This window comes from Lissotriton vulgaris, chromosome 6, assembly GCF_964263255.1.
Source record: "Lissotriton vulgaris chromosome 6, aLisVul1.2, whole genome shotgun sequence".
In the NCBI taxonomy this organism is placed as follows: domain Eukaryota; kingdom Metazoa; phylum Chordata; class Amphibia; order Caudata; family Salamandridae; genus Lissotriton; species Lissotriton vulgaris.
Window position 1 is genome coordinate 571,570,025 of NC_141694.1, and position 27,291 is coordinate 571,597,315.

Here is a 27,291-nt window from a genome sequence, read left to right on the forward strand (position 1 = left end):
CCTCCCCCCCCCCGTGGAAAACTAGCGTTAAGGGAGTGTTGGGGTTAAAGTGCCAGGCAGCAACAAAATATCACTATGCAAAATTCCACCCTCCAAGCTTTCAGTAGACCAGCATAATATCATACCCGGAGTTTAGCAGCTCCGTCTCTCCACGAGCCTCCGGAAGGCAAAGCAGCTAAATGGCAACAATGTATCCAAGTATCAGCCTTGACTAAGCTGAAGATGCCGTGCAGTACCTCCCGCCAATGCAGCTCTCGTAGTTTCCAAGTCTGAAACAGGACAGGACAGGACTGAAACAACGTATCCGGCGCTGGAGCTTCAGCAGGGCCGAGCAGCTTCAGAGGCTCCGTCTTCTCCACGACCCTCAGGGCAGTCAAATCCACAGGCGGCAACACTGTATCAGCTTACTTGCTGAAATACCATGCTTCTCATCGCCATCGCGTCTCTCTCCTCTCTCGTCCTTCCAGGAAAGGGGTGGGCCGCGATCAGCTGGCTATGCTCAGGCGAGATCTGCCATAGCCCTCTCTATCAACCCACTCTACATAATTCCAATACACTTAATAGCATTTAATTAATGTCCACATAATACCACACATTAACTATTACAGTACAACCCACATAATACCACTACGCACCGCATAATTAGTCCTAACTCCCAACGACAAGGGGTGCTGCCTACCATGTGCTCCACCAGTGCACAAATTAACACTGATTGCAGCCACAGTGGTACAGAGTATAGCTCTGAGTTGGTACATAGCACGGGGTTCACCCTCAGATTCTTACCCAGTCAACTAATGAAAGAATAACGCACACATAATGCGTATGCATTTAATTGTGTGTGTTCCTTTGATGCAAGCCTTGTCTTTGGGTGAAGAGTTGCGAAGATATTTTTAATGAACAGTTTTTACACAGAACCTTTGATCTGGCGGTCAGATGCTATCACTCACTCACAGTGAGCAGTTAATCCGCCGTTTAACTTAACTGGCTTTCATCTCCCCCTGCTCCCCTTGTATCAGGCAATCCTGTGCTGTAAGCAAACAAGAGTTTGCAATGCAATAGGTTTCACATTTGCGAGAGTTTAAGCTATTAGCATTGTAAATGACAATGCTTTTTGTTTATGTTTTAAAAACTAATACATAAATAAAAGGCATCGTCATTTACAATGCCAATAGCTCAAACTCTTGCAAATGTGAGACCTATTCCATTGCAAATGCTTAGGGCTGCTCGGTAAGAGCTTCCCAAGCAGCTTGAGCTTTTTTGTTTGTTTGTAATGATGATCAGTTACATTCCAAAGTGAAAATAAATGAGCCAGAGGGTTTGTTTCACTTTCACTGAATCAGTGCTTGAGGGAGCAACTAAGATTGTCTTGGGAGAGGTATCATTGGACAGGGGACAATCTCCCCTTTCCTATGGTGTGTCTGCCCAGTGGATCGCTGCTTGGGTATCATCACAGGAGAGCGATCCCCAAGCAAGGATTCAGCCATTAGACACCAGGGAATTGGGGGAGCATCTCCTTAGGAATTGGGGAGGTTGCCCCAAACTTTCCCCCGGGTGGTAGGAAGTCCACCTGACACTGTGGATTTGGCCCTTGGGGCAATAGAAGAGAACCAGCTTGTGTGTTGCACTATGGCATTGACCACACCCCCACCCCAATTTGTCCCTGGCGGTCAGAAAGCCTACTGTATGGCAGGAATATTGTTTTAATATATGGTCCATCCCAAAATGTGCCCCACCCTCACCCCATAAGCCTCAACAGTCTTTCTCCTTCCTCACGGACTAAGAAATCCCATCCCAATGGCAAGTGACAGAATATTTTATTCCTTTAAGTGTTTTTCTTTACATATGGGCCAGGAGAGTGGGGCTTACTCTCACTTGCAATAGTGAATGCTGCACTTTTTGGCCTTGGGTAGCTTGCAACCTGGGAAAAAGTAACAGACCCAGACAATTCTGAAAACTAGACACCTGGGGGAGTACAGGGTGGTGTTCTTTTTGTGGATCTTACAACATTTTCTTACCCATCGGCAAACTTTGACTAAGAACACACACTTTCCTCACATGTCTGTGAGGAAAACGTATTGAGCCACACATTTCCTACCACCCAGCATTTCCCCCCAAGTCTCCTGATAACCATGGTTCCTCACTTGTGCGAGCGGGCCAAGAGACCTTCACACAAAAGGCCTTAAGATGCTAGGTGGAGAAATCGGTGATACGGATAGCTGTGGGATTTTGGGCTGTGCTCAGCTCCCACCCATGGAAAACCACCAACTGCAAACATTTTTGAAAACTAGAAAATTAGGGGATTCCACATTAGTGTGCTTTGTGTGAATCCCTTGAGGTTTTCCTACCCACAATGACCTGCAAACCTCAAACCATGCCTGAAATCACATATTTTGCTTACATTTCTGTGATGGAAACATCAGGAATTCACAGGAATCCACAAAAATCCTACCAGCCAGCAGTAACGCATTTGTGTCAATAAAAACGCTGCACCACTTGTGTGGCTGACTAGTACCTGCAACAGGAACAGATTAAACTGAGGGGTTGGATGGTGGGTTATTGGGAGGAGTAGGTAGACGCCTAACTCCAGCAATAGGGCCACAGCACGGTACTGGGTCATAAATAGGGTCTCTATAAATTAGTCCCTTGCTCAACCTTTGCAGCTGACACCAAACAATAACGCTTAACTTAGGAAACAGGCATGTCAAGCATTTAAAAACACCCTTACAGTAAATAAGTCAGACACAAAACCAATTTAGAAATATTGGAACTAATTTTATCTTTAAAATAACACCAAAACCATCCAAATCTAATGTAGGAACCGGAGATATGAATTTTTAAAGAATAAACACTTTCTAGTGTTTAGAAACCAATAGTGCCACTTCTGGACATCTGGTCGCACTTGATTGAGACAAAGTCAAAATTTGAGGCCAATTGTGATGGAGTCCTGCTCCGATATTCCACTCGAGAGACCTCGGTCAAAATGTTACCATAGCACTTAGAAACTTTCTGGATCTTTTTCTGCTGTGGGCCCTTGATGCTCTCCACCAGTTCAGATTAGGTGAGGGTTTGCTGGCTTGACTTTCCTCGAGCTCCCGGTCAAACCCTAGAAGTCAGACCTCCAATGCTCTTCAGTGGGATGAACCTGGAATTCAGGCCAGGTCGTGGTTGAAGATGGCTTGGCTTTCGCAGTCGAGTCGGTCCCCTTATGGAACTTTCCCAAAAACTTTCCCAAAATTCTGGAGGTCCTTCCAGAAGGTCTCCTGGTGAAGTCCAAGTGTTTAAAACACAAATACAAGGATGTGGAATCGCCTAGGTGGTCCTTAGTAGGCCTGGACTTCAATTCCAACAATGCATTTTGTCAACCCCTCAAAACTCCACTGGATGCACTCCTGGAGGGAGACTCTGGCTCGAGAAGGACCAGTTAAGCTCTGTTAACCTGTAGCAAATGGAGTCCACTCCTTACTCCTTCTTGAAGCAAGTCAAAGTACTTGGAGCTATAGTCCCATACAGTGCAGCAACCACAGTCTACACCAGGCTGGCCCTTGCGTGCAGATCAGGCTTCCAGCAGGATAATCCTCCTTATTCTTGTAGTTTCAGGCAGCAGAACTGAGAGGCACTACACCTCTCACATATTTATCCAGTGTTCTCTGGTGACAAGCAGGGGAGCTTCTCTGTCCAATGAGGTGCAGGCCAACACCCCAAAGCATGACAACTTCCTCCAAAGTGTGGCATAGTCTTGTTGCAGCAAGCAATATTCTCTCGATATCCATCATGGCTGAAATTCTAGCATAGCAGCAAGAGCTAACTAAACCAAACTCAAAGTATGGCTTAGTTCCATAACCCCCCCCCCCCCCCCCCCACTCACATCTGCAAATTCCTTCCGTAGCCTCCAATCTGGCAGGTAGAGTGGCCGGCCCTGGCTGCCTTCTTGATTGATCTGTCCTTCCTTTGAAGCTGATGCTTTATGGCCCAACCCCTGCTCTGGCTTTACTGTGCCCCACAGATCTTTCTCCATTAGATAGCCTCTGCCTAGCCAGTCCACTTATCACCTAATCAAGGCAACTTGGCTAGTCTCCTCAGGGCTGACCAATCAGGGAAGAGTGCTAGAGACTCAATCAATCAGAGGTTTAAAGAGCGCAATACTCACCCGTGAGGGTCTCAAGGCGCGGGGGAGGGGAGCAGGTCCGAGTCAGTCGAAGAGCCAGGTCTTGAGGTTCTTCCTGAACATGTGAAGCGTTTGGGAGAGACTGGATTTTGGCTCACAGAAACTTCTTTTCTGTACAAGTTATGATAAATTCAACAATGCCAAGTTGCTGGATTTATCAATGCCATTCTGTTCAGTCTTTGAATTATATTTTTCCCTAATCTCCTAGCAATAGTTATGTGTCCATGTGACATGCTAGCCTATGAGGCCAACCATCTTCAATGGAAAAAAATGAAATGTGGAATTTATTTTTTAAAGACCCTGCTCATATTTACAGCCCCCACCCCTGAAACACACAGAGGAGACCTTGAGGGTTCTTAATATGCAAAAACTATTTTGCTTATTACTTCACAGTGTCACAGCACCAAAGTCGACTTTTTAGTGAGTTTCCGACACTGGGGAAAAATAAAATAGTCAGTTTTCACTCACCAGTGTTTATAAAACATCTTTTAAAGGGACCCTGCTTATAGTTATATGACACCCCCGAACCCTGGAACCCCTAGGGGAGACCTTGGGGATACCTGAAATGTAAATATAAGGTAGATTATCACTTTTAAAGTGCCCATACCACCAAAGTAGAGTTTGCAGTGAATTTTACTTTCAACAGCAGTGCTGAAATATAGGCTGCTTTTAAAATTACCTCAGATTATCAGCAGGGCACCCATGCAAGTGAAGCAAAGGCTGCTGGCCTCTAAACTGCCATGCCCTATTATATGCTAGGGACTAATAGGTAGTTTACATTCCCATGTCCTATTATCTACTAGCGGTGTTCAAAAGGGAGCGTATTTTAGCTGCCTCCGGAAGCACAGCTTGTTTACGTACTTTGTACAAAAGATGCCACAATTCAATCCGTTTCGTATGTTTATTCGGTTATTCCAGTTTTCATTTTCCATTTTTCATTTATGAATCTTTTGCTCCGTCACATGAAAAAAAACAATATGTAATTTATTCTGATGCAGTAGATATGCCCATCCGGGCCTTTTTCTAAGGCAGGAAACATACATAACATCCTCTGCAGTGATTATTTCCCAATGCATTTCGGGCACATTTCGTCGCCCTTCTTCAGGGGTTCACTATAAATATAAATAACAACATTTTTAGACGGTGTATTTATGAAACATTCATTGCATACCACTACATATTACTCATTGTATACAACTGTCTTAAAATTCAATTTACTAATCGGCGTACTCCCTCTAGTAACTCACAACACTGAGCTGTTTCAGAATGTGCTTCCCCCTTTCTTTTTCCAATCTTAATCACAAGTTCTGTTGAAAAGCACGGTCTAATCTCACCTACTACCTCCGCATATAAACCTTTCCATAACCTTCACAACCAAACTCATAACCTCTCTCTCGTACCTGTGGTGCAGTGCATAAACTCGATTCACCTCGCAAAAATCGGCAGATTGCTCACTCTCACCTGCGTTCCTTTTAAACTCTTCACGTCATTGCCTACGTAGCCACACCCCTTCACCTGCCTCTTACCACTTTCCTACAAAACCCATAATCCCTCTGCATGGCACCCATGCTCTTGTGACAAAACACCTTGGTGCGAACTCGATCTCCCACTTTCATGAAACCAATCCCCTCCACTATAATGGTGAATCACCTCGCCCTCCCTTACTATGTTAATAACTACGCCCGTTGAATTGATAACACATTAAACATCCATCAAGACAATTTACAATTATGTTGAATCCGGGTTCAAGATTAGACATATCTTCACCGAGTAACTTATACGGTATGTCATTATTCTCATGTCTGTAGATTTCAATCGTCTGTCGTATCTTCTCATGCGAACAGTTTGAACTTGCTCCTCCTTACGCGTAGGATGGGTTTTTCTTGTGACCATCACCCTTCTTTGCTTTGATTTGATCCTTATTCTCCGTGGATGCTACTCCATTTGGGTTGAAGAAGTCAAAAATTTAAAGGGTAGAGTGCACACCTTTTATATTCATTTTCTCAGTTTATTCAATTGAAACTGTATGTTGCGTGCATCCCGGTAACGTGGTCAACCCTATAACCACGTAGGGCAATAGTGGTGTTTAAAAGGGAGCGTATTTTAGCTCCAACCGGAAGCACAGCTTGTTTACGTACTTTGTACAAAAGATGCCACAATTCAGTCCGTTTCGTATGTTTATTCAATTATTCCAGTTTTCATTTTCCATTTTTCATTTATGAATCTTTTCCTCCGTCACATGAAAAAAAAACAATATGTAATTTATTCTGATACGCTCCCTTTTGAACACCACTAAAACTCATCCTCCGCGTAAGGAGGAGCAAGTTTGAACTGCTCGCATGAGAATGGATACAACAGACGATTGAAATCTACAGACATGAGAACAATGACGACATACCGTATAAGTTACTCGGTGAAAAGATGTCTAATCTTGAACCCGGATTCAACATAATTGTAAATTGTCTTGATGGATGTTTAATGTGTTATCTATTCAACCGGCGTAGTTAATAACATCGTAAGGAAGGGCAGGTTGATTCACTGTTAGAGTGGAGAGGATTGGTTTAATGAAAGTGGGAGATCGAGTTCGCACCAAGGTGTTTTGTCACAAGAGCACGGGTGCCATGCAGAGGGATTATGGGTTTTGTAGGAAAGTGGTAAGAGGCAGATGAAGGGGTGTGGCTACGTAGGCAATGACGTTAAGAGTTTAAAAGGAACGCAGGTGAGAGTGAGCAATCTGCCAATTTTTGCGAGGTGAATCGAGTTTATACACCGCACCACAGGTACGAGAGGGATGTTATGAGTTTGGTTGTGAAGGTTATAGAAAGGTTTATATGCGGAGGTAGTAGGTGAGATTAGACCGTGCTTTTCAACAGAACTCGCGATTAAGATTGGAAAAAAAAGGGGAAGCACATTCTGAAACAGCTCAGTGTTGAGTTACTAGAGGGAATACGCCGATTAGTACATTGAATTTTAAGACAGTTGTATACAATGAGTAATATGTAGTGGTATGTAATGAATGTTTCATAAATACACTAAAAATTTCGTTATTTATAGTGAACCCCTGAAGAAGGGGGACGAAATGTGCCCGAAATGCATTGGGAAATAATCACTGCAGAGGATGTTATGTATGTTTTCTGCCTTAGAAAAAGGCCCGGATGGGCATATCTACTGCATCAGAATAAATTACATATTGGTTTTTTTCATGTGACGGAGCAAAAGATTCAAAAATGAAAAATGGAAAATGAAAACTGGAATAACCAAATAAACATACAAAAACGGATTGAATTGTGGCATCTTTTGTACAAAGTACGTAAACAAGCTGTGCTTCCGGTGGGAGCTAAAATACGCTCCCTTTTGAACACCACTATTGCCCTACGTGGTTATAGGGTTGACCACGTTACCGGGATGCACGCAACATACAGTTTCAATTGAATAAACAGAGAAAGTGAATATAAAAGGTGTGCACTCTACCCTTTAAATGCTATTATCTTTTAGGACATATAGGGTAGGTTATACCAAGTATAAGTGCATCTCAATGTGTGTGTTTGTGTCTTTAACATAACACTGGTCATGGACCTGACTAGCAGAGCCCAGGGAAAAAAAATCTGAGTTAGCTACCTCCAGTGTCAGTCAGAAGTAAAAGATGGGGGGAAAGAAGCCTAAAAGGGTAACTTTCTAACATGATATCAATGGGAGTTCCCTGGCAAGGGTTTCCTTTGAACTTGCTGAATTCAGAATGTTGTCAACTTTTTAGAAATCTATAGATTTCCTGGATCACCCATGGGTTTCATACTGGTTTCAGCCACACACTGTGAGTAGGCTATGTGCACAAAAAAAGGAAAAATTGTCTACCGCTGTAAAAAAGAAAAGCCAAAACTGTGGTACAAAAAATAGTTTTTTAATCAGCTCTGCATGTTCTTGAAAGCCAGGTAGATTGCAACTTTTGCACAGCAAACCATTTGTTGATGCCATTTTTAGAAAAATAAACAGACACTTTTATCCGGAGCACTTTTTCCTATTTTTACCCAGTGAAATTAACAAACTATGGGTACCTTTAGAATCCACAAGATATTGGGAAAAATAGGCAACTTTGTCGTGGATAACTTATGTGGAAAAAAAGTTATGCAGCCCTAAGCGCAAACTACCCCAAACAGCACAAAAAGGGCCAAAACGCTAGGAGGGAAAAGGGAGAGCAGTTAAGGGTTTAAGTAATCGTTCCTCAAAGTAAAGTGAAGGGCGAGGTGGCAAATACTTTCACTGACCTTGTGATAAAATGGATTTGTTTTTTAACTGCTTTCTTATGTGTAGAGTTAGCATGCTTTGATTAATACTGTGGTGAGTTGTACTAATTGATGTGTGTGGTACTCATGATTGTTGACTCTGCCCCTGCATTAGCAGGTATGATAAATATTCAATGGCGGCTCCAACTTAACGGGGGTGGAGGAGCAGGGTAGGTGAGAGGGTAAATGAAAAGAAAAAAAACATTTAATTGCAGGCTGGCACCACCTCTCGGTCCTCTCCGGCTCCTCAGTCGACTCCAGGAGTAGGAAGCAGGATGAACACAGGTTCCCAGACTCCCCTAGCCAATCACAACGCTGCCCTATGACAGCGTTGTGATTGGTCTAAGAGCTGTGGTTATGGACTTGGAAGGGACTGAGAGGCTGTGCATGTTCTCCACCCAGGCTGTGCAATACAGCCGGTGGAGAATATGGAAAGTATGCAAGACAGTTTGGCAGGCCCAAAACGGCCTGCCAAACCGTCATGCGCACTTCGAGTATTCCTACCACTCCTCCCCTTTGCCACTGCTCAGGCCAGCATAGCTGCACCCCACACGTAAGCAGGAACGGAAAAATAAAATGATAATAACATAGAGTTATTATTACTTTATTTTTCCTTTTTTAAACTTTCTGTAGAGCAGTGGGCCACGCTCCTCCGCCTTAGTGGAGGAGCCGCCGCTGCTGTAAATGTTAACACAAAAACAGCTGATAACTATGGGTAGACCAAACTACTAGTAAACAATAGCATGGAAAAAGCATGGGGTCACTGGAGACTTTGTGGGTGTGCAATTAGATTTACCAGGACTATGTGCATGTTGAACGTGTGGCGGTCTTTATCTGTCTTTAAATGTTACTTCTGCGCTGCACCTACATCCAGATTAAAATCTACATTTAAAGAGTTTAGTGTGGTTTAGGAGTAACGTTAAGTAACTCGATTGTATGGGAGAGCTTCAATTAAGATGCAGTCCCAATCGCACCTAAAATCATAAATTGCCTTGACAATGTCTGGAGCTGCAAACTCCGCTGAAATTGTGCAACATTTGTTAACAACTAACACATACTTTTTTACTTGTTTCACTTTTAGGATCTTGATTCAGAGTTTGTGACCGTTGACCTTGAGAGCAGTATCCTGAGAGCTGATATATTAATAGGAAGTTATTCGTACCTTTTACATCTTGGTAAGTGCTCTTGGAAAGGTGTAAAAGCACCACATTAGTATTGTGTATCAATTTTGCAAAATCCTATTAATCTATGCCTACTAACTAAAAAGGTCAGTTTGAAGTGTCAGAAAAGCTACCAATTTATAAAATGTCAGTAGTTATGCTATTATAAGTGGTGGTTGATCAGGATGACTATCCATTCAGTAGTGAAGACCCGATTGGAAATTATTGTTCCTGCTGACTTTACTTCTTCCTGCTGGTTCGCTGGATTATTCACTGCACGGACAGACATCCCCAGGTTAGATACCATGGACTCCTTTTCTTTCTCAGCATTATCTTACATTTTCCTCTATTTTTGCATTTTTTTAACATTTGCATATGTCCTAAAACTGCTTCCTTTCTGTCGTGTTATGTCAGTGTAGTTGGTTATTAAGGTGCTAAATATCTTCGACAATTTTCGTTTTTTTATTTGTGTCATAAGATAAATGCGTAATTAAAATAAGGATAGGGATTGTTAGGGGATGTCCGCAATAGGGTTCACAAACTTTACACCTCCCAGACCATTGTTTTATCTAACTCGCCCATCCACACTACGGCACCAGTGGGCCTTGAATTGCAGTCTGCGCAATGTTATCAAGTCCCTTTATTTTGTGATTCAGTTGTTTAGTGTTTAGATTTGAACGTTCAGATTATATGAGTGATGCTTAAGAGTTCATGATTAATTTTCATGAATATGCAGTTTCAGCAAAAAAACATATTTGAATGTGGTCTGCTTATGTTTTTTAAATAACATTGCTTGTATTTTAAATGTTTGTCTTGTAGGCCCTTTCATGTATCATTCTACCATTTAACGTGTATTCTGCAAAGTTCTGTCAGCGTATGTAGAAAGTTCGAGAAAGTGTTGAATAATTGTATAGCGTTTTATTTGACATCGCAGACTGAAGCAAACATGTACCAGAATAGCATAGACTCATAAACATCTACTGCTAACAAGCTACTATATGTAAATATCGCCTTAAATATAATGTAATCGGTTTTATAGTCCTACATTCAGGATCCCAGGTCCCGCTATTTTAGGTTCAAGTTAATTTACAGTTCTAACTCATTTTCCAACTATTGTGGGACTAGTTTAATTTACTATTCAACCCCTTAACCAACTGTTGTTGGAATAGGTTAATTTACTATTCTAACTCCATTCCATCATATTTAGAAAACGTGATTAATAGTGGGTATCAGTGCATATCTGAAATTTGTAAAGAGAAAATATTTGACTAAGGGGCTGATTATTAGGTCAAGCATTCGAGACCTCTTGTATATACTTTAGTACATACTTATATGTTTATGTACTTTGTGGGCTCTGGAGATCGGCCCTAGTACTTGTCTGCTTCCACGTAGGGGCTTTTTTCTGTTCAACTGTCCCTATTTAACTGTCTTGAGAGAAAACGACTAGCTGAGGTCAGTAAAATACCAAAACTGCTTTCTGCTTATGGTCATTTTTTTTTCTGGCAACTGCCTCTATTTAACTGTTTGGATAGAAAACGACCAGCAGAGGTCAGTAAAATATCAGAATCACTTTAGCATTCTCTTGATTCCAGTCCATAGAAATTATCTTCCATGAGCACCCTTAGACAAAAATATTTTTTTCAATTCTTGTATTTTCAGTGATATGACTAATGAAGGCCCTGATTTTGTATTAAAAACAGAGCTCTGTACTATACAATTTCCTGCTGAAAGGCAATTTTTCTCTCCATGTGTTCTCATACATGGCTTGCCACGCAGTTTGGTGCTTATATTTCCACCATGTTAGAGAACAGTAGATGTTTCAACACCCAGGCTAATGTGCTGCATAGTTAAATACATATAAGGTCCCAAAGGCGAGACTGATTGCATTGCAAATGCTTGTTTTCTTGGTGAATGGCATGTTGCTTCTCCAGAGCGACTAAGTAAGTTACTCCATCAGCCTTGTGGAGGGACCGCCCGCCAGACTATAAATGACTCTCAAACTGTCATTTATAAAGCATTGTCAGGAATCGCCTTCATGGCTGTTCCTGTCAATGCATTTCGCTATTAGATGCAGGGCTCCATCAACATAACCAATCCTTGCACCAAACAATTATTTTTCTCTGTTCCTTCTCTGCCAACATATAAGTTAGGCCCTATGTTTATAAACATCTTTTCACGAGTTACCACATATGTAAATAACAATCAACATGGCATCTATATCAAGTAGCATGCCATCCCAGAATCCTACATGCATAGTCAAGTCAAGTCAAAGAATTTATAAAGATCACTACATACCCAGAGGGTCTCAAGGCGCTTGAGGAGGGGTGGGGAATTACTTGTCAAATATCCACGTTTTAAGTTGCTTTCTGAATGCTAGGTGATTCTGAGTAAGGCGAAGGTAAGTGGGAAGGGAGTTCCAGGTTTTAGCTGCCAGGTAGGAGAAGGATCTACCTCCCATGGTGGTTTTGTTGATGCGAGGTACAGTGGCAAGGGCTTGGTTGGATGATCATAGCTAGCGGGAGGGGGAGTAGAAGGACAGTCGTGTGTTGAGGCATTCTGGTCCGATTTCGTAGAGTGCTTTGTGTGCGTGGGTTAGGAGCCGGAAAGTGATCCTCTTATTGACGGTAAGCCAGTGGAGGTTTTTCAGGTGACCAGAGATATGTTCTTTACGCGGGATGTCTAATATGAGCCTGGCTGAAGCGTTTTGGATTCGTTGTAGTTTTTTCTGGAGTTTAGCGGTAGTACCGGCGTAGAGGGTGTTTCCATAGTCCAGTCGGCTCGTGACCAGGGCGTGGGTGACCGTTTTCCTAGTTTCGGTGGGGATCCAACAAAATGTTTTTTTGAGCATGCGAAGAATGTTGAAGCAGGATGAAGAGACGGCGTTGACTTGTTTGTTCATCGAAAGTGAGGAATCCAGGATGACACCCAGGTTCCGTGCGTGGTCTGTCGGGATGGGTGCTTTTCCAAGGGCTTCTGGCCACCAAGAATCGTCCCATGCAGAGGGGGAGGTACCTAAGATAAGGACTTCTGTTTTATTTGAGTTCAGTTTCAGACGGCTATGTTTCATCCATTCGGCTACTTCTTTCATTCCTTCGTGTAGGTTAGTTTTGGCGGTGCTAGGGTCATTGGTGAGTGATAGGATCAGTTGAGTGTCATCCGCGTAGGAGATGATGTTGAGGTTGTGTTGGCGTGCGATGGTCGCGAGGGGGCTCATGTAAATGTTGAAAAGGGTGGGGCTGAGTGAAGATCCTTGTGGCACGCCGCAGATGACTTCAGTGGCCTTTGACTTGAATGGTGGAAGGCGGACTCTCTGGGTTCTTCCGGTGAGGAACAAGGTGATCCATTCTAGTGCTTTTCCTTGGATTCCAATGTTTCTGAGGCGCTGTAGAAGGGTGCTATGGCAGACTGTGTCGAAGGCTGCGGAGAGGTCGAAGAGGATGAGGGCGACTGTGTCTCCATTGTCCAGTAGAGTTCGAATGTCGTCTGTTGCTGCGATGAGGGCGGTTTCGGTGCTGTGTTTGGCTCGGAAGCCGGACTGTGAGGAGTCAAGGGAGTTGTTGGCTTCGAGGAAGGCGGCGAGCTGGTTGTTGACAGCTTTCTCGATGACTTTGGCCGGGAATGGAAGGAGCGAAATGGGACGGTAGTTTTTGAGTTCGGTGGGGTCCGTTGTGGGTTTTTTCAGAAGGGCGCTGAGTTCAGCGTGTTTCCAGCTCTCCGGGAAGGTGGCGGAGTTGAGGGAGCAGTTGATGACGTCTCGGAGGTGCGGTGCTATGATGGAGTCTGCTTTGTTGAAGATGTGGTGAGGGCATGGGTCTGTGGGGGATCCTGAGTGGATGGAGTTCATCAGGCGGATAGTGTCCTCAGTGGAGATTGGGTTCCAGTCATTAAGGATGTTCGAGGGTGGTGAAGGTCCAGCAGATGGTTGGGTGGGTTGGTCTCCGGGTTGGTTGTCGAAGCTGTTGTGGATGTCTGCAATTTTGTTGTGTAAGAATGAGGCTAGGGAGTCGCAGAGGGCTTGAGAGGGGGTGATGTCGTTGGAGTTGGCCGAGGGATTGGTGAATTCCTTGACGATGTTGAAAAGTTCCTTGCTGTTGTGGGCGTTGCTATCTAGTCGGTCCTTGAAGGCGGTTTTCTTGGCTTTTCGGATCAGTTGGTGGTGTGTGCGAGTGGCGTTTTTGAAGGCTTCCTTGGTGCTGGTGGTTGGGTCTTTTTTCCAGGCCTTCTCAAGGGAGCGGCAGAGTTTCTTAAGATCATCGTTGAACCAGGAGGCTTTCTTGCTGCCAAGTTTGATTTGTCGTTTTTTCAGTGGTGCTAGGATGTCGGCGCTGTTGGATAACCATAGGGTGAGGTTGGTGGCGGCTTGGTCGGGGTTTGAGGAGTGGGTAGGGGCGTTTAGAAGAAGCGATGAGGAGATCTGGTCGATGGTGATTTTGTTCCAGTTTCTTTGCAGAGTTGGTTGGGGGTGGTTGTTGGGTTTGGGCTTGTTGTAGGTAAAGTGGACGCAGCTGTGGTCAGTCCAGAGGAGAGCCGTAGTGTGGCTGAAGGAGACATGATTGCTGGAGGTGAAGATAGGGTCGAGTGTGTGACCTGCGATGTGGGTGGGGGAAGTGACCAGTTGTTTAAGTCCGAGGTTGGCGAGGTTGTCCAAAAGGGTGGTGGAGTTATGGTCGTTGTTCTTTTCAAGGTGAAAGTTGAGGTCTCCCAGAAGGATGTAATCTTTGGAGGGGAGCGCGTGTGGAGTGATGAAGTCCGTGATGTCCTCACTAAATTGTGCGCGGGGTCCTGGAGGTCTGTAAAGGAGGGTGCCTCTGAGTGTGGTCTTGGGGTCGGTGTGGATCTGGAAGTGAAGGTGTTCAGAGTTGGCGAGATTGACGTCAGAGCTGGTTGAGATGTGGATGGATTTCTTATGGACGATAGCGATTCCTCCTCCTGTGTGGCCGGTACGGTCCTTGCGTATGATCTTATAATTTTCTGGGATGGCAATGGTGATGTCTGGGGCGGAAGAGGCGTTCATCCATGTTTCTGTTAGGAAGGCGACGTCCGGAGAGATGGTGTCTAGTAGATTCCATAGGTCAATGGCGTGCCTGTGGACCGAACGGGTGTTGAGCAAGATGCATTGTAGGTGGTTGGGGTCGGGAGTCTGTGGTGTGATCGTGGCGGAGTTGTTGTAGGTGCCGCTGAATTTGCAGGAGTTGCATGAGAAAGGTCCATGGGTGTGTCCAGGAGCGGCTTGGGCGCAGTTGGGGGAGCGGCCGGGGTTAAGGGCTAGGAGGGTGGTGGCATCGTAGGTAATGCGGGAGGGCTGGGCAATGCGAGGGCCAGGGGGTCTGGCGCTGGGCGCGGTCCAGGCGCGGACGGGCGAAGACGGGCTTACCTTTGGCGCACCTTTGGCGCGACTGGGGCGCGGTCGCTGCGCGTGAACGCTGCGCGACGATGCTCCTGACATATATGGAGAGTGGAAGGGGAGGGGCGAGGGAGGATCAGCTGGGAGGCGGGTGCGTGGTTGAGGGGGCGGGCTCCAGGCAAAACAACAACAACTGTGTAAATGGCGCCGAGAACGGGAGAGCAGACCGGGTTGGGGGTGGGGGGAAGGTGAAAATGATAATCCACGGGGATGGCAAACGCAGCAGTATGCAAATAAATGATGTGGCAATGTCCACTCAGCAGCGCAATACAGGCACTCCAATTAAAGTAAAATAATGCAGGTAAAGTCGGCAATCAAATGAGCGTGAGGAGATGACTAACAAATAAATAAATAATTCTGTAGGCAAGACAAGCGCCGATACAGGGCAGCAGTGCAGCGCTAACGATACCAGGCAGTATGGTGCAGGGTCGAGCAGGGACAGAAGGGAGCGACCGTGTCTGACGAAGCCAGGACGGTCACAGCTCTTCTGTGCTCAGGGGGAAGCCTTGCCTCGTAGTGGGAGGGAGGATCAGCTGGGAGGCGGGTGCGTGGTTGAGGGGGCGGGCTCCAGGCAAAACAACAACAACTGTGTAAATGGCGCCGAGAACGGGAGAGCAGACCGGGTTGGGGGTGGGGGGAAGGTGAAAATGATAATCCACGGGGATGGCAAACGCAGCAGTATGCAAATAAATGATGTGGCAATGTCCACTCAGCAGCGCAATACAGGCACTCCAATTAAAGTAAAATAATGCAGGTAAAGTCGGCAATCAAATGAGCGCGAGGAGATGACTAACAAATAAATAAATAATTCTGTAGGCAAGACAAGCGCCGATACAGGGCAGCAGTGCAGCGCTAACGATACCAGGCAGTATGGTGCAGGGTCGAGCAGGGACAGAAGGGAGCGACCGTGTCTGACGAAACAGGCACTTAAACATCTGTCTAATTACTTCTTTTTGCTTTAGTCTGCAGATCCTGAACTGCAAGATCATGCGTTACTAGGTGCTATTTGAAATCCTGTTTTTCACTTGCAACTGCTCAATTAGCAAAAAAAATGTTTACCTGTAAAATGAACTTTCTTTCCCTGTCAGAGAAGCAAACTAGAATGGTCAAGGTGTCCTTTTATATTTATTTCACAAGTCTTGTTTCCCAGAACAAAGCAACGTCTAAAAGCAAACCAAAAGTACACTCTAAATACACATAATTGGTATAATATCAAAATCTTGAAATCTTCCTTAGTTATTGTTCACTGTGATCCCAAATGCAATTAAATTGTAGTGTTGACAAATGGCAGTTCATGTGTAATTTCAAAAGGAAAGTTTAAAAAAAAAATATAATGTGTTTCTGTGACATTTTAACCAAACTGAAACATTGAAACCCGCGCTAAAATGTGAATTAGAGATTATTTCACTAGACTATTGTTGAAATAGGAGGTCTTAAATTAAGAATTGTTGGGAGGACCTCAAACAGCAAAGGAAGAGGAAGTAGTGACCTCAAGAAGAAGAGTTGCGAAGTGAAAAATAAGCAGGAGGAATATGTAAAAACCGTACAAACTGAGTAAAGAAAATAGTTTGAGGAGGAAAGAAGCCAGGAGCAATAATACACATTATATCAAAATCCAACTTACTTACTAAGCAATACATTTATAAACCATGTAGTGGCAATAAAGCTGAAAATAAGTGGCGATAAAGCAAAATAAGAAACAATGTGAAAGATGGAGCAAGATCTAAGCAAAGTACAACATTGCAGGTGGATTTAGGCTGTACTATTTCAGATGCTGATGAGTGTGAAGAAAGAGAAGATAGAGACAAAATAGAACACTTCCTCAAAGGATGAAGACATGGGAAGAATGAAAAATAATGACTTAAGTGAAGAAAATCAGTGTCCATCCACATAGTTTCACGTTTAGTACCTATGAAAGGCTTTTTATCAAAGGCTAAAAACGAGAACATGGTCTGAGAGTTCGTATTACTGAAGTGCAAAGAACATCTAAAGAAAGGATCAACATTAATGAAAAAAATAATTGTATATATAAAAGAGGGCACCCCAGAACTGAAGCCTGAAGGGCATTTTAATTTATTTGAAGAAAATCCGGAGACTAGCCCTGATAAGATGTAATGGGAATGATTAGAAGTAAGGCCAGTGCTTAATTTGTAAACAAATAAGTGCCAGGGCTCCTGTCAGGAGACCACTGCAGCTTGCACCACACATTGTCCCTGCCATGCTGCTAATGATAGTAACAACACAACTACTAACCTTCCCATTCCAGGCCCCCAAAGCTATACGAAGGGCTTGGGCAGCAGATAATAGTCATTTTGATATATATTGAAGTAATAATTAACTGTTATTGTGCTCATCTACAAATTACCCAGACAGCGCCACCTTGTGGTAGACTGTCACAAGCGCCAGTGTTAACAATTACGTGCCAGTGCTGAGCACCTGAAACCACTGGCACAAATTAAGCACTGAGTCAGGCATATATAAATAGTACTGAATTTGTTCAGTTTACAATAAGAAAAGCCAAGTTAAAAAGTTGTTGTTCTAAAAATTTAAGGGTAACTCTAATTAAGGCACGTATGCACTGTTTTCTTATACCTATAAACTCTCAACAAACAACAATAAAAAAAAGAAAAATAAGGAAAAAGTAGCCCGCTTATAGAGTATTTTTACAAAAAAGTCATATTAATGTAAGAAAATGAGAAAGCATTGTTTAGTTATATATATATATATAAATATATATATATATATATATATATATATATATATATATATATATATATATATATATATATATATATATATTTCTGTCTATTAAAATATTAGTAAAGATATGGGGTACGGTTATGGCTCGGTTAAGGGATGAAGATAAGGAAAAGGTGAGTAAGGGTTGGGATAGGAATTGAAGAAAGAGTACATGTGACTTCTCTATGACAAACTAGCAATAGAAGGAACTCTGCAATCATGGAGAGCCTCAGTGCAGCGGGTGTATAAACATGGGGACAAATCTAGTACATTAAAACACACAAGATGATGCACGGAATGTTGCATATTGACAAAACATTCACCCACAGTCACAATTCTGGGTTTAGTCCATCGTTATTTTGCTTACCATACCACCCAATTCAGACATGGCCATATGCAAATAAGTCTTGACCTTATGCCTCATGGGAACAGTCCAGCCCGTACTGCCAAGCCATGTCTTCCCTGTAGCGGAATCAAGCATCCTAGGACCGGTTTCTGGCTATCAACCATCATCAGCCAGGATAGCTTGATTGCAGTGGCGTAATGAGCACGGGACCCACGTCTGGGCATACCCTTCCCACATAGGGCAAACAGCAAAACACACAAGATGATGGACGGAATGTTGCACATTTGCAAAACATTCAACCCCAGTCACAGATCTGGGTTTAGTCCATCGTTATTTTGCTTACCACGCCACCCCAGTTCAGATAAGGCCATAAGCAAATCAGTCTTGACCCTGTGCCTCATGGGAACAGTCCAGCCCGAACTGCCAAGCCATGTCTTCCCTGGACCGTAATCAAGCATCCTAGGACCGGTTTCTGGCTATCAGCCGTCTTGAGCCAGGATAGCTTGACTCCAGTGGCGTAGTGAGCAAGGGACCCACGTCTGGGCATACCCTTCCCACATAGGGTGAACAGCAAAACAAACAAGATGATGGACAGAATGTTGCACAATGGCAAAACATTAACCCCCAGCCACAGATCTGGGTTTAATCCATTGTCATTTTGCTCACCAAGCCACCCCAGTTCAGACATGGCCATATGCTTATGTTTAGGCAACTTATATAGTGTGCAAATACCCTAGGGTGTCTCGGCGCTTCAGGAGTAATTCAGAGGATAAACGCTGAGAGTGGAGACTACTGGCTGAAAAGCCAGGTCTTTAATTGTTTCCTGAATATGATAAGTGTGGGGCAAGTTTTAATGGGTACTGAAAGGGTGTTCCAGAGTCTAGCCGTGGCAACTAGGAAACGCGGGTCTCCCCAGGAGGCTTTCTTGGTGCGTAGGACCGGAAGTTGGTGTGCTGAGGAGGAGCGTAGTGGTCTGTTGGGGGTGTATTGACTTAGTGATTGTTTTAGGAATTGTGGTCCCGTATTATTGATTGCCTTGTATGTGATGCATAGTGCCTTAAATTTGGTCCGGCTTCTGATGGGCAACCAGTGAAGTTGGCGGATGTGGGTGAGATGGATTGGAACTTGGGGATGGCTTAATGTGGACATCAGGGTTTTGCCTGCGGAGGGTGGGAGGAAAGGGAGTAGTTTCTTTATTTTTTTTAGGGTGTAAAAGAAGGAAGAGACAACTGCATTGGCGTGGTGAATAAACAAGAGTTTATCATCAAACAGGATCCCCAGGTTTCTGACTTAAGTGACTGGTTCTGGAGGGGGACCTAGCTCGTTAGGCCACCAGGTGGGGGACCAGCCTGGGATGAGGGATCCGAAGGTCCTTACCTCCGTCTTATTGGAGTTCAGTTTTAAGCAATTGCTCATCATCCAGGAGCTGATGGCTAGCATTCCCTCCTGGAATCTTGCCGCCACTATTTCACCGTCATTGTGCACTGCTAACACCAATTGGGTGTCGTCAGCATATGACGTTATCCTCATCCCATGTGTTTTGATGATCCTGGCCAAGTCCGACACGTAGATGTCAATAGGCCAGCAGTCCTTACTATCCACTCTGCATCATAGATTCTCCTATATGGAAGAGCGGAGTGAGGAGACAATTGGCTGAGCAACTAGAAAGCTGACCCCCTCAAGATGGTGGCTCTATGCAGCAATATGAAAGAAGAGAACAAGGCATGTCAATGGAGATCACAAGACTTTTCAGAAATAGAAGACGCCAACCAGTTTGTTTCTCACTTCTTAAGCAACAGGTTTAAACATTAGGTCTCGTATTTGCAAGAGTTATATCGATTTGTGTTGTAAATTAAATTTGTTTTACCTGTCTTTTGGTTTGAAATGCGTTGGCCTTGAAAACACAAAGTGTTTGGCACCCCGAATGTTTGAACCAGAGGGTGGGTTCAGTCTTCTGCATGGCCATGGCATGCCCAGCAGCTGCGGGGTGCTGGAGGTGTTTGGAGTCAATCTCAGCTGCCGTAGAGCAGAACAGGCATGTTGTGAAGACTCCTTAAGCTGTGGTGATGGACCGGTACATCCCCCCCCCCCCTCACTCAGAAGAAAATAAAAGTGCGTTGATGTTGTTAAAGAATGCTGCTCTGTAAGGAAAGAAAAAAAAGCATTTTTTACTAATAATCGAGTTTTAGCAGAGGTGCAAGTCTTGTGAGGTGCACATTTTAAAAGGAAAAGCATGCTGCCAATATTGCCTACTTACTCCGATTACAACACATTAGCAGGCAGCCTCTATTAAAGCATGCCGCACTGGGGAAAAAACATGTTTTTTTTAAATCAAAAAGCTTCTGCAAAGGTGCAAGAGGGGCGACCTGTGCATTATGAAAATAAACGCTCTGCGGCCATTGCTAAAAAAAATAAATAAAGCATGCGTCCCTTGTTGGGGAAAAAACATACAATGTTGCCAAAATCAAGTTGGGCAAGCCACATACAACACAAAAAAGTAGCGCGTCTGCCATTGTTAAACTCCAATTGTTAAACGCTGCAAAAAAAGACAAGACTTCTGTTGACAGGGACCAGAAACACACAGGGTTTTGCTTGCGGGAGCAAGCAGGGGCACCCTCTGTTTTCAAAATGATTACAGACAGATGGCGCAAATGCTCGCTCCCGCAAGGAAAACACCAAACGTGCACACGTTGCAATAGAAAGCAATGCAAACCGTGCATGCTTTTAGGCAAAATGCTGACCGATTGCAAAAGGTCCCCTCCTATGCAGCGCGCATGTGCTGTGTAGGTGAGACCTAAAAATGAGGTGTTAATCATCTCATGAGGCTTCCCATCTCTTAAGAATGGCGTGTCTTCAACTCTCTCAGGAGGTGTTAACCTGTTTGAATTAATTGTGAAGCACTGCATGCCCACAGACTGAAAACAAGTGTATTGAGCAAGAAATTTTACGCAATAGGTGGGTGTAAAAAAAGGTAAGAGAACAGAGGGATACAAACAATTTAGGCAGGTTTGCAGGTGCAACTATAGGGGAGTCAGCAAATGTATACAAGTGAAGTAAGGGTTGGTACATAAAAAATATGGACGTCAATTAGTAGTCGAAGTGGGAGAAAAAAGTTGGGGAACTGTGGGCCCAGAATCAGAGGGAGGGAATAACCAGAGGATTGGGTCAGTGGGCGGAGTCGGAGGTGCCGTCAGAAAGAGCAAAACATCCCAATTTGTAATATTTGTTTTGCATTTCACTCACCAGTTACAGCTTATTACGTTATTTAGGTCAAATATGGATGCACATGTTTCTTTAAGGTGTAATATGAGTTATTGACATTAAAATACATTCACAAAGTGGGATATGTTTCCAATCACAGAATGTGTCTAATATGCTTAAAAGTGGAATCCCAAGCCATTTGCGGTCCATGCAGTTTCTGCCATTAGAACTACTACTCCCTTTTCCCACAAGAGCAGTCCAAACATGAATGAAAAATATCCTAGTTTGCAAATGTTTTCCACATAATTATGGTTCTGACATATTTGCCTCATAACACATAATCTTCTGCTTAATCTGATGGTTTAGCTAATACATTGTTTGTAGCTCAAACGGATCAAAAGCTACCAAAATAGGTGACGTGTGTTGCTGCAAAGTGGATAGGCCTTTGCAAAGGTTGACTGGTCACCTTTCTCACTGCTGCATTTGTATGTTACATTGGTACTAATGAGGAAAATTCTTTGGAGAGACTGTTAGTATGTGTAAAAATGTCAAAATAAAAAAGTATCAGAAATTATGTTATATAATTCCAGTGGCACCAAAGCAGGTAACACATGTTAAAAGTGCCTTTGCATGAAGTAGAGAGACTGTGAAGTTTGTAAACCTAGTTTGGTGTGCGAGCAAATCCTGCATTGCCGATCCCTGGTGACTTGCATCTAGTACTGCTGGAACAAGGCCCATCAATGTACCAATGGGTGAGGCAGACTGACCTCATGAGTCCTCTGTCCTGAGAGATAGAGTCACTGTCGCTATAGGGTGTGCTGCTTCGTAGGCCTGCCCGCAAGAGTGGAGGTGATCTACAGTATGGATAGTGGAGACAGGTCTTTAAGGTTAACCCAGACTTGCCACCGCTAAGGTCCACCTGCCTGTTGCTAAGACACCAGGGCTTGTAAGGTCTAACTTGGGAATGTGCTACCTCAGGAGAGTGGTCTTGTTACTGCTCATGAAGGCTGAACCTGGTTCCCGGTTCCAAATTTGGGAGCTGTGGCCATAGCGCCACATACGCTACCCCGCTGAACACCATACTGCCCTGCTGAGAGAAGCTTGTACTGCCTTCAGCTACAACCCAATTGGGCCCGCTATAAGCACCTGGATGTGATTCAATTCAAAATGATTTACTCAACAAGAGTAATATGCTGCTTGAAAAAAAAAGTAACAAAATCCTGGAAAAGCAAACACTCATATGGAATACAAGATTAAGTAAAGCATGTGAAATATAAGCTGTAACAACAAGGTTACCTGAACACTTTTACACTCATTATTCAGAAATCAGTGAGTGCTTTTGCCTGAAAAGTTTGGGACATGAGTACTGGGCTCGGAAGGGACCAGTTTTAATGTCCATTGTTTATATCCTTACAAAACGTAAGCAGTATGGATTAAGAAGACCACTTTCGTGAACACATTTTGTTTTCCAATCCACCCGTCACATTTTGTTTTTCAATCCACCCATCAAGGAGGTATTGCAGTACCTACAGAAATGGTGCGCTTTCCCGCCAAGGGAAAAAATGCTGTTCTTAGAAAGAAGAGAAAACAAAAGTAGCTCTTTACTGGCAAACTCTATAAAGTGGCACTAATATGTTTGGGGGTGAATAAATTCAATCAGGCCACTTTACGACCACTCTGTCTTGCTTTATTTAGGTATTTATTTATTTTTCATGTTTTAAACCTTTTATTTCTGTCCATCCCGAGGCTGCACTTTGGAATAGACAAATGTCAGAAAAAGATGACATTTGCAGCAAAAGTGTCTTTCTTTTTTGGATCCATTTCACAGTGTAACATCCCGGTTTTCATCAATTGAGGAGGAGCCTGACAGAGAGGGAAGAAGAGAAAGAAAGAAAAAGAGAGGGGGAAGCTGACAGAGGCAGAGCAGGATAAGTAGACACTGTCCTGGTCTTGTCTGGACAGGCAAGTAGGAAGAAACTGAGTCCTTGTCCTTCTCTGCCCTCCCCCCCCCCCCCCTCCCAAGCCTTATCTATCGGCTGTGGCTATTTCTGTCACCCTGAGATGCATGTTTAAAAAGAAAACAGTAGGAGAATGGTTTCCATTAAATTAAATACCTAAACGCACGCCGCGCCCTGCCGATCCCACTCACTTCAACCACTGGTGTCAATGCTTATGTTCATTCTATTTAAAGAATAATGTTAAAACAGATACGTGGTATGGAGTTGGTTTCTGCACAATGAAAATAAATATGCCACAGGCAGTCTGCAGACACAAATACCAATTCTACAGGCATGTCGTATGTAACATACGGCAATAAAACATTTTATTCAGTGAGCAGTGAAGTAGATCCATTCCTTTCTTCCACACCCTTCTCAGAAACACACTTGCACTCCGAAACCACAGTGGATTGAATGCCTCATGGAGAGTAAATAAAATTTACCAGATTACATCTCCTGCTCTGCTCGCCTGGCTGCCGGATGTGTTTTATTGCAAACAGAATTGGCATATCTCATTCCCTGCTGGGGCCAGCTCAGGCTGCACAGTTGTGAACACAACTATTTAAATGCAGAGCCCAAGGTTAAAAGTGTTGTGTGAAGCCGGGAAGATTAATTAAAGGGCAAGCTGCGGCCATGAGAGGGCGGAAATTAACTGGGGCGTGGCACTCTGATCCTTTGTCTGAGGAGAAAAAAATGTATCCACTCTCATCGATCTGATTAGGAAGAGACTAGTGTGTGGGCATGCAATAGGAGGCGGAGTGTGAAACATAAGCAGGTAAATTCACTAGAAAGGTAAACCACCAACACATGAAGTAATTACAGACTGCTGAATTCAAATGTTGAATACAGCAAGCCTTGCCCTGCAGAAAGAAAGGGGCGTGGCCACCACTGTGAAAGTGAAAGCACTCATGAGGCGTTGGAAATAGAAATGAAGCCCAGAGTGTCCTGCTGCTTTAAAAACAAGCAACGAGCTGGAGGACACAGCAGTAAAAAGGCAGCAGAAGCACAACTGTGGCATTAAGAGGAGGTGGGAGGGAAAATGCTATATTTGAATATAAGCAGCTAGGGTGCTGAAGTTAAACACATACAAACAGTAACAGAGCAGGAATCCAGGAAAAAATAGTCCCCCAAAGAACAGATAAAGAACCATGGCGGAATGAGACCCTACTAAGTCCCTGCTCTGTGGGAGGAACAGCAGAGAGAAAGGAGGAACAAAGAGGCAGGACTGACCACTAGCAACAGGGATTTTTGACGCACACTGGTATAGACAAATGAAAAGCAATGCCAAGAAAGGGGATGGACTTGATGCCCACAGACCAATTACAGAAGGTCTCAAAGAGACAGCTGCACTGTCTAGCTCTAGCTTGACGTATAAAGGATTAATAGCCTACCATTTCTCTCCTCTGAAAAATGCCATACCTTTGTAGCAGGACTAAGGATTTTTCGCTTACCCCACATTTTGATGAAATTCTAGTCAGATTTTTATTTTAGTCAGGAAAACCCTCTTCTAAGCTTCTTCCCAAAGCAGTCTCCGGACACAAAGAGGCACTTTCGCAATTTGAATATTAGGGTAGACCATAGATATTTCTTGACAAGTGTGTGTGTGGGCAGTCCCTCCTACCATCGACCCATGTTCTATCATGATTCATTCACCATGTGGCATTGGTGCAGCTACCATGAATTTAAGTGCTTGATCTTAACCTCTTCTGCCAGTCTTTCATTGTTTAAAAAAACAGAAATGTGAAGCACAACATATGCATCCTCTCACCTAAGATCCAATCCAAAGACTGAAACAGCATTTTCATCTCCCTACTGTCGCCTTCCCACCTGCACTACCAAGGATGAACTTCAGTCTCAGATGCATGGAGCAAAAGGAAGCATATGAGGTTAATGCTCCATTACCTGATGCGTGCTGCAGGTTCCCCTCTTCTACTTTGCTCCAGCATTCTGTATTATGTAGACAAGATGATCATCCCTCAAATTTTGAAATACAGCTTCAGGACTTAATAGAGTTCATGGTCAGTGCCCCATTGACCACTATCTGAGGCATCAGTAGTCTGAATTAAACATGTTCACTGCCAAGCCCAGTCCACCTCTCCTTGCTGTGGTCAGCCATCCCCAGTCTTTCTTTTTAATTGTCCCTCAAATGGTGTCTTCTTACTACAGTTTCAGCAGGCGAACATCAAGTTAAATTTCAGATTTTTCTCTCCTCATCAGACATTAATATTCTGTGCCTTTATGATTCAATCTTCCCTGGAGCAGAAACCTTTCTCTGACTTTATCCCTAAAGAGTTTTTTGTTTAAGCACTTTGTCCAAAGGGAGAGGGGCCAGGTTGGGGTTTCTCTGCAAATCATATTTGTTAGAACTGGGGGTCTCTAGTTGGCAGAGGTAGGTACCACTGTCCAAATAGGGACCCTTGCTTCTAGTCAGGGCAAGGAGATAACCCTCTTAGATAACCCCTGCTCGCCCTCTAGGTAGCTTGGCCTGAGCAGTCTAGGCTAACCAGAGGCAATGCGTAAAGTATTTGTACCAACACTCACAGTAACACAGTGAAAACACCACAAACTGATTCCACAACAGTTTAGGAAAATAAAGATATTTATTCTAAACTACACATGTCCAAAACGTCAAAAATCCAACATACACAATTCAAGGATATGGTTTCAAAAGAGTTCTTCAGGTTGTAATCAAAGTTCTTTAAGTTGCGATCAAATAATCCACAGATGCGTGAAAAGTTCACAGTTGCGTCACGTTGGCTCACAGTACCTTTTAGATGCAACAAAGTTCCACAAGCAGGAAGCTGGTGCGGTGGAAACAAGCGATGCGTTACTCCTGAGACCCTGGGGAGGCGATGCGACAGCCCCGCTGCAGCAGCGGGCGTGTGGCGACGAATCCGGTCTGTATGGGGAGGAATGCAGCTTGCGTGGATTCCGGTGCGTAGGTTCCGTGGGAAGTCTGTTCTCGCAAAGGCACGATGCGATGATCTCGTAGGGGCTGCGACGATCTCCGGGGCGACGATGCGCGGTCCAGCGGTGATCCTCTCTCTCGCAGCTCCTCGATGTGATGGTTCTGCGACGGTGTTCGCAGCGACGTGATGCGGTCCGCAAGCAAGCGGTGCGGCGATCTCACCCAGGCGACAGGCTCTGCGACGACACTCGCAGCGATGTTCGATTCTCCCGCACCGGTCTGGTGCCTCCCGCAAACGAAGGGTGCGACGGCTCCGGCAGCGACGTCAGGCGCTGCGCCGATCTCGACCTCCGTAGCGGCGGGAAACTTTCTCGCACTGTCGGGGATGCGCTACGCAAGCGAGCGATGCGACACTTTTCAGCTTCACAGGTTTCTCAGCTTAGTCTCAAGCTTCCCAGCTCAGGTTCAACTTCTAGAGGCCCCACAACTGGATCAAGCACTCTACGAAGGACAGAACTCTCTCAGCAGAGTTCAGGGAGACTGGGGGTGAAGTCCTTTTGTTCCTGGGACTTCGGAAACAGGGAGCCAGCTCTTCTCAGGCCCTTGAAGATTCCTTCAAGACAGGGGACACAGCTCACAGCAAAGTCCTTCCCCTCTCCTTGGCAGCAAAGCAACAGCAGGTCAGTCCAGCAGAGCAACAGCAGGACAGTCTTCCTTCTTCAACGTCAGCTTTCTCCTTGGCAGAGGTTCCTTTTTGATTTCCAGGATGATCTAATTTTCTGTTGTCAGGGGTCCTGTACTTATACCCCTAAAGTCTTTGTTCTCTCTGTGCATGTGGGCCCTGAGCCCGGTCTGAACCAGTTCTGGGTGGATCCTGAGCACTTTGTTTTGCTGGCTGCATCTTTCCTTTCAGAGTGAGGGGCAGGGTCCTCAGCCGCCCAGCAGGAGGTGGAGCCAGCATTGTGGCAGGCAGGAACAGCCCTATTCAGCCCAGGTGCTAACTCCGCCCACCACTCAGGTAGCAATTGCTTCATTCGGCCTAGTGCTGACTCATCCAGCCTCTGGGGGAATTCCCCAGCCCCTGTCACTCA

At 44.4% G+C, this 27,291-nt stretch overlaps 1 protein-coding gene across 1 annotated transcript in view; it reads left to right on the plus strand.

Moving 5' to 3' along the window:
• The window catches only part of CYB5R4 (cytochrome b5 reductase 4), a 1,096,982-nt gene that overhangs the window by 546,742 nt on the left and 522,949 nt on the right, over positions 1-27,291 (plus strand). The window contains exon 8 of the mRNA XM_086926570.1: positions 9,527-9,620. Within this exon, the coding sequence (XP_086782696.1) occupies positions 9,527-9,620 (94 nt within the window). The remainder of the gene's footprint in view (positions 1-9,526; positions 9,621-27,291) is intronic.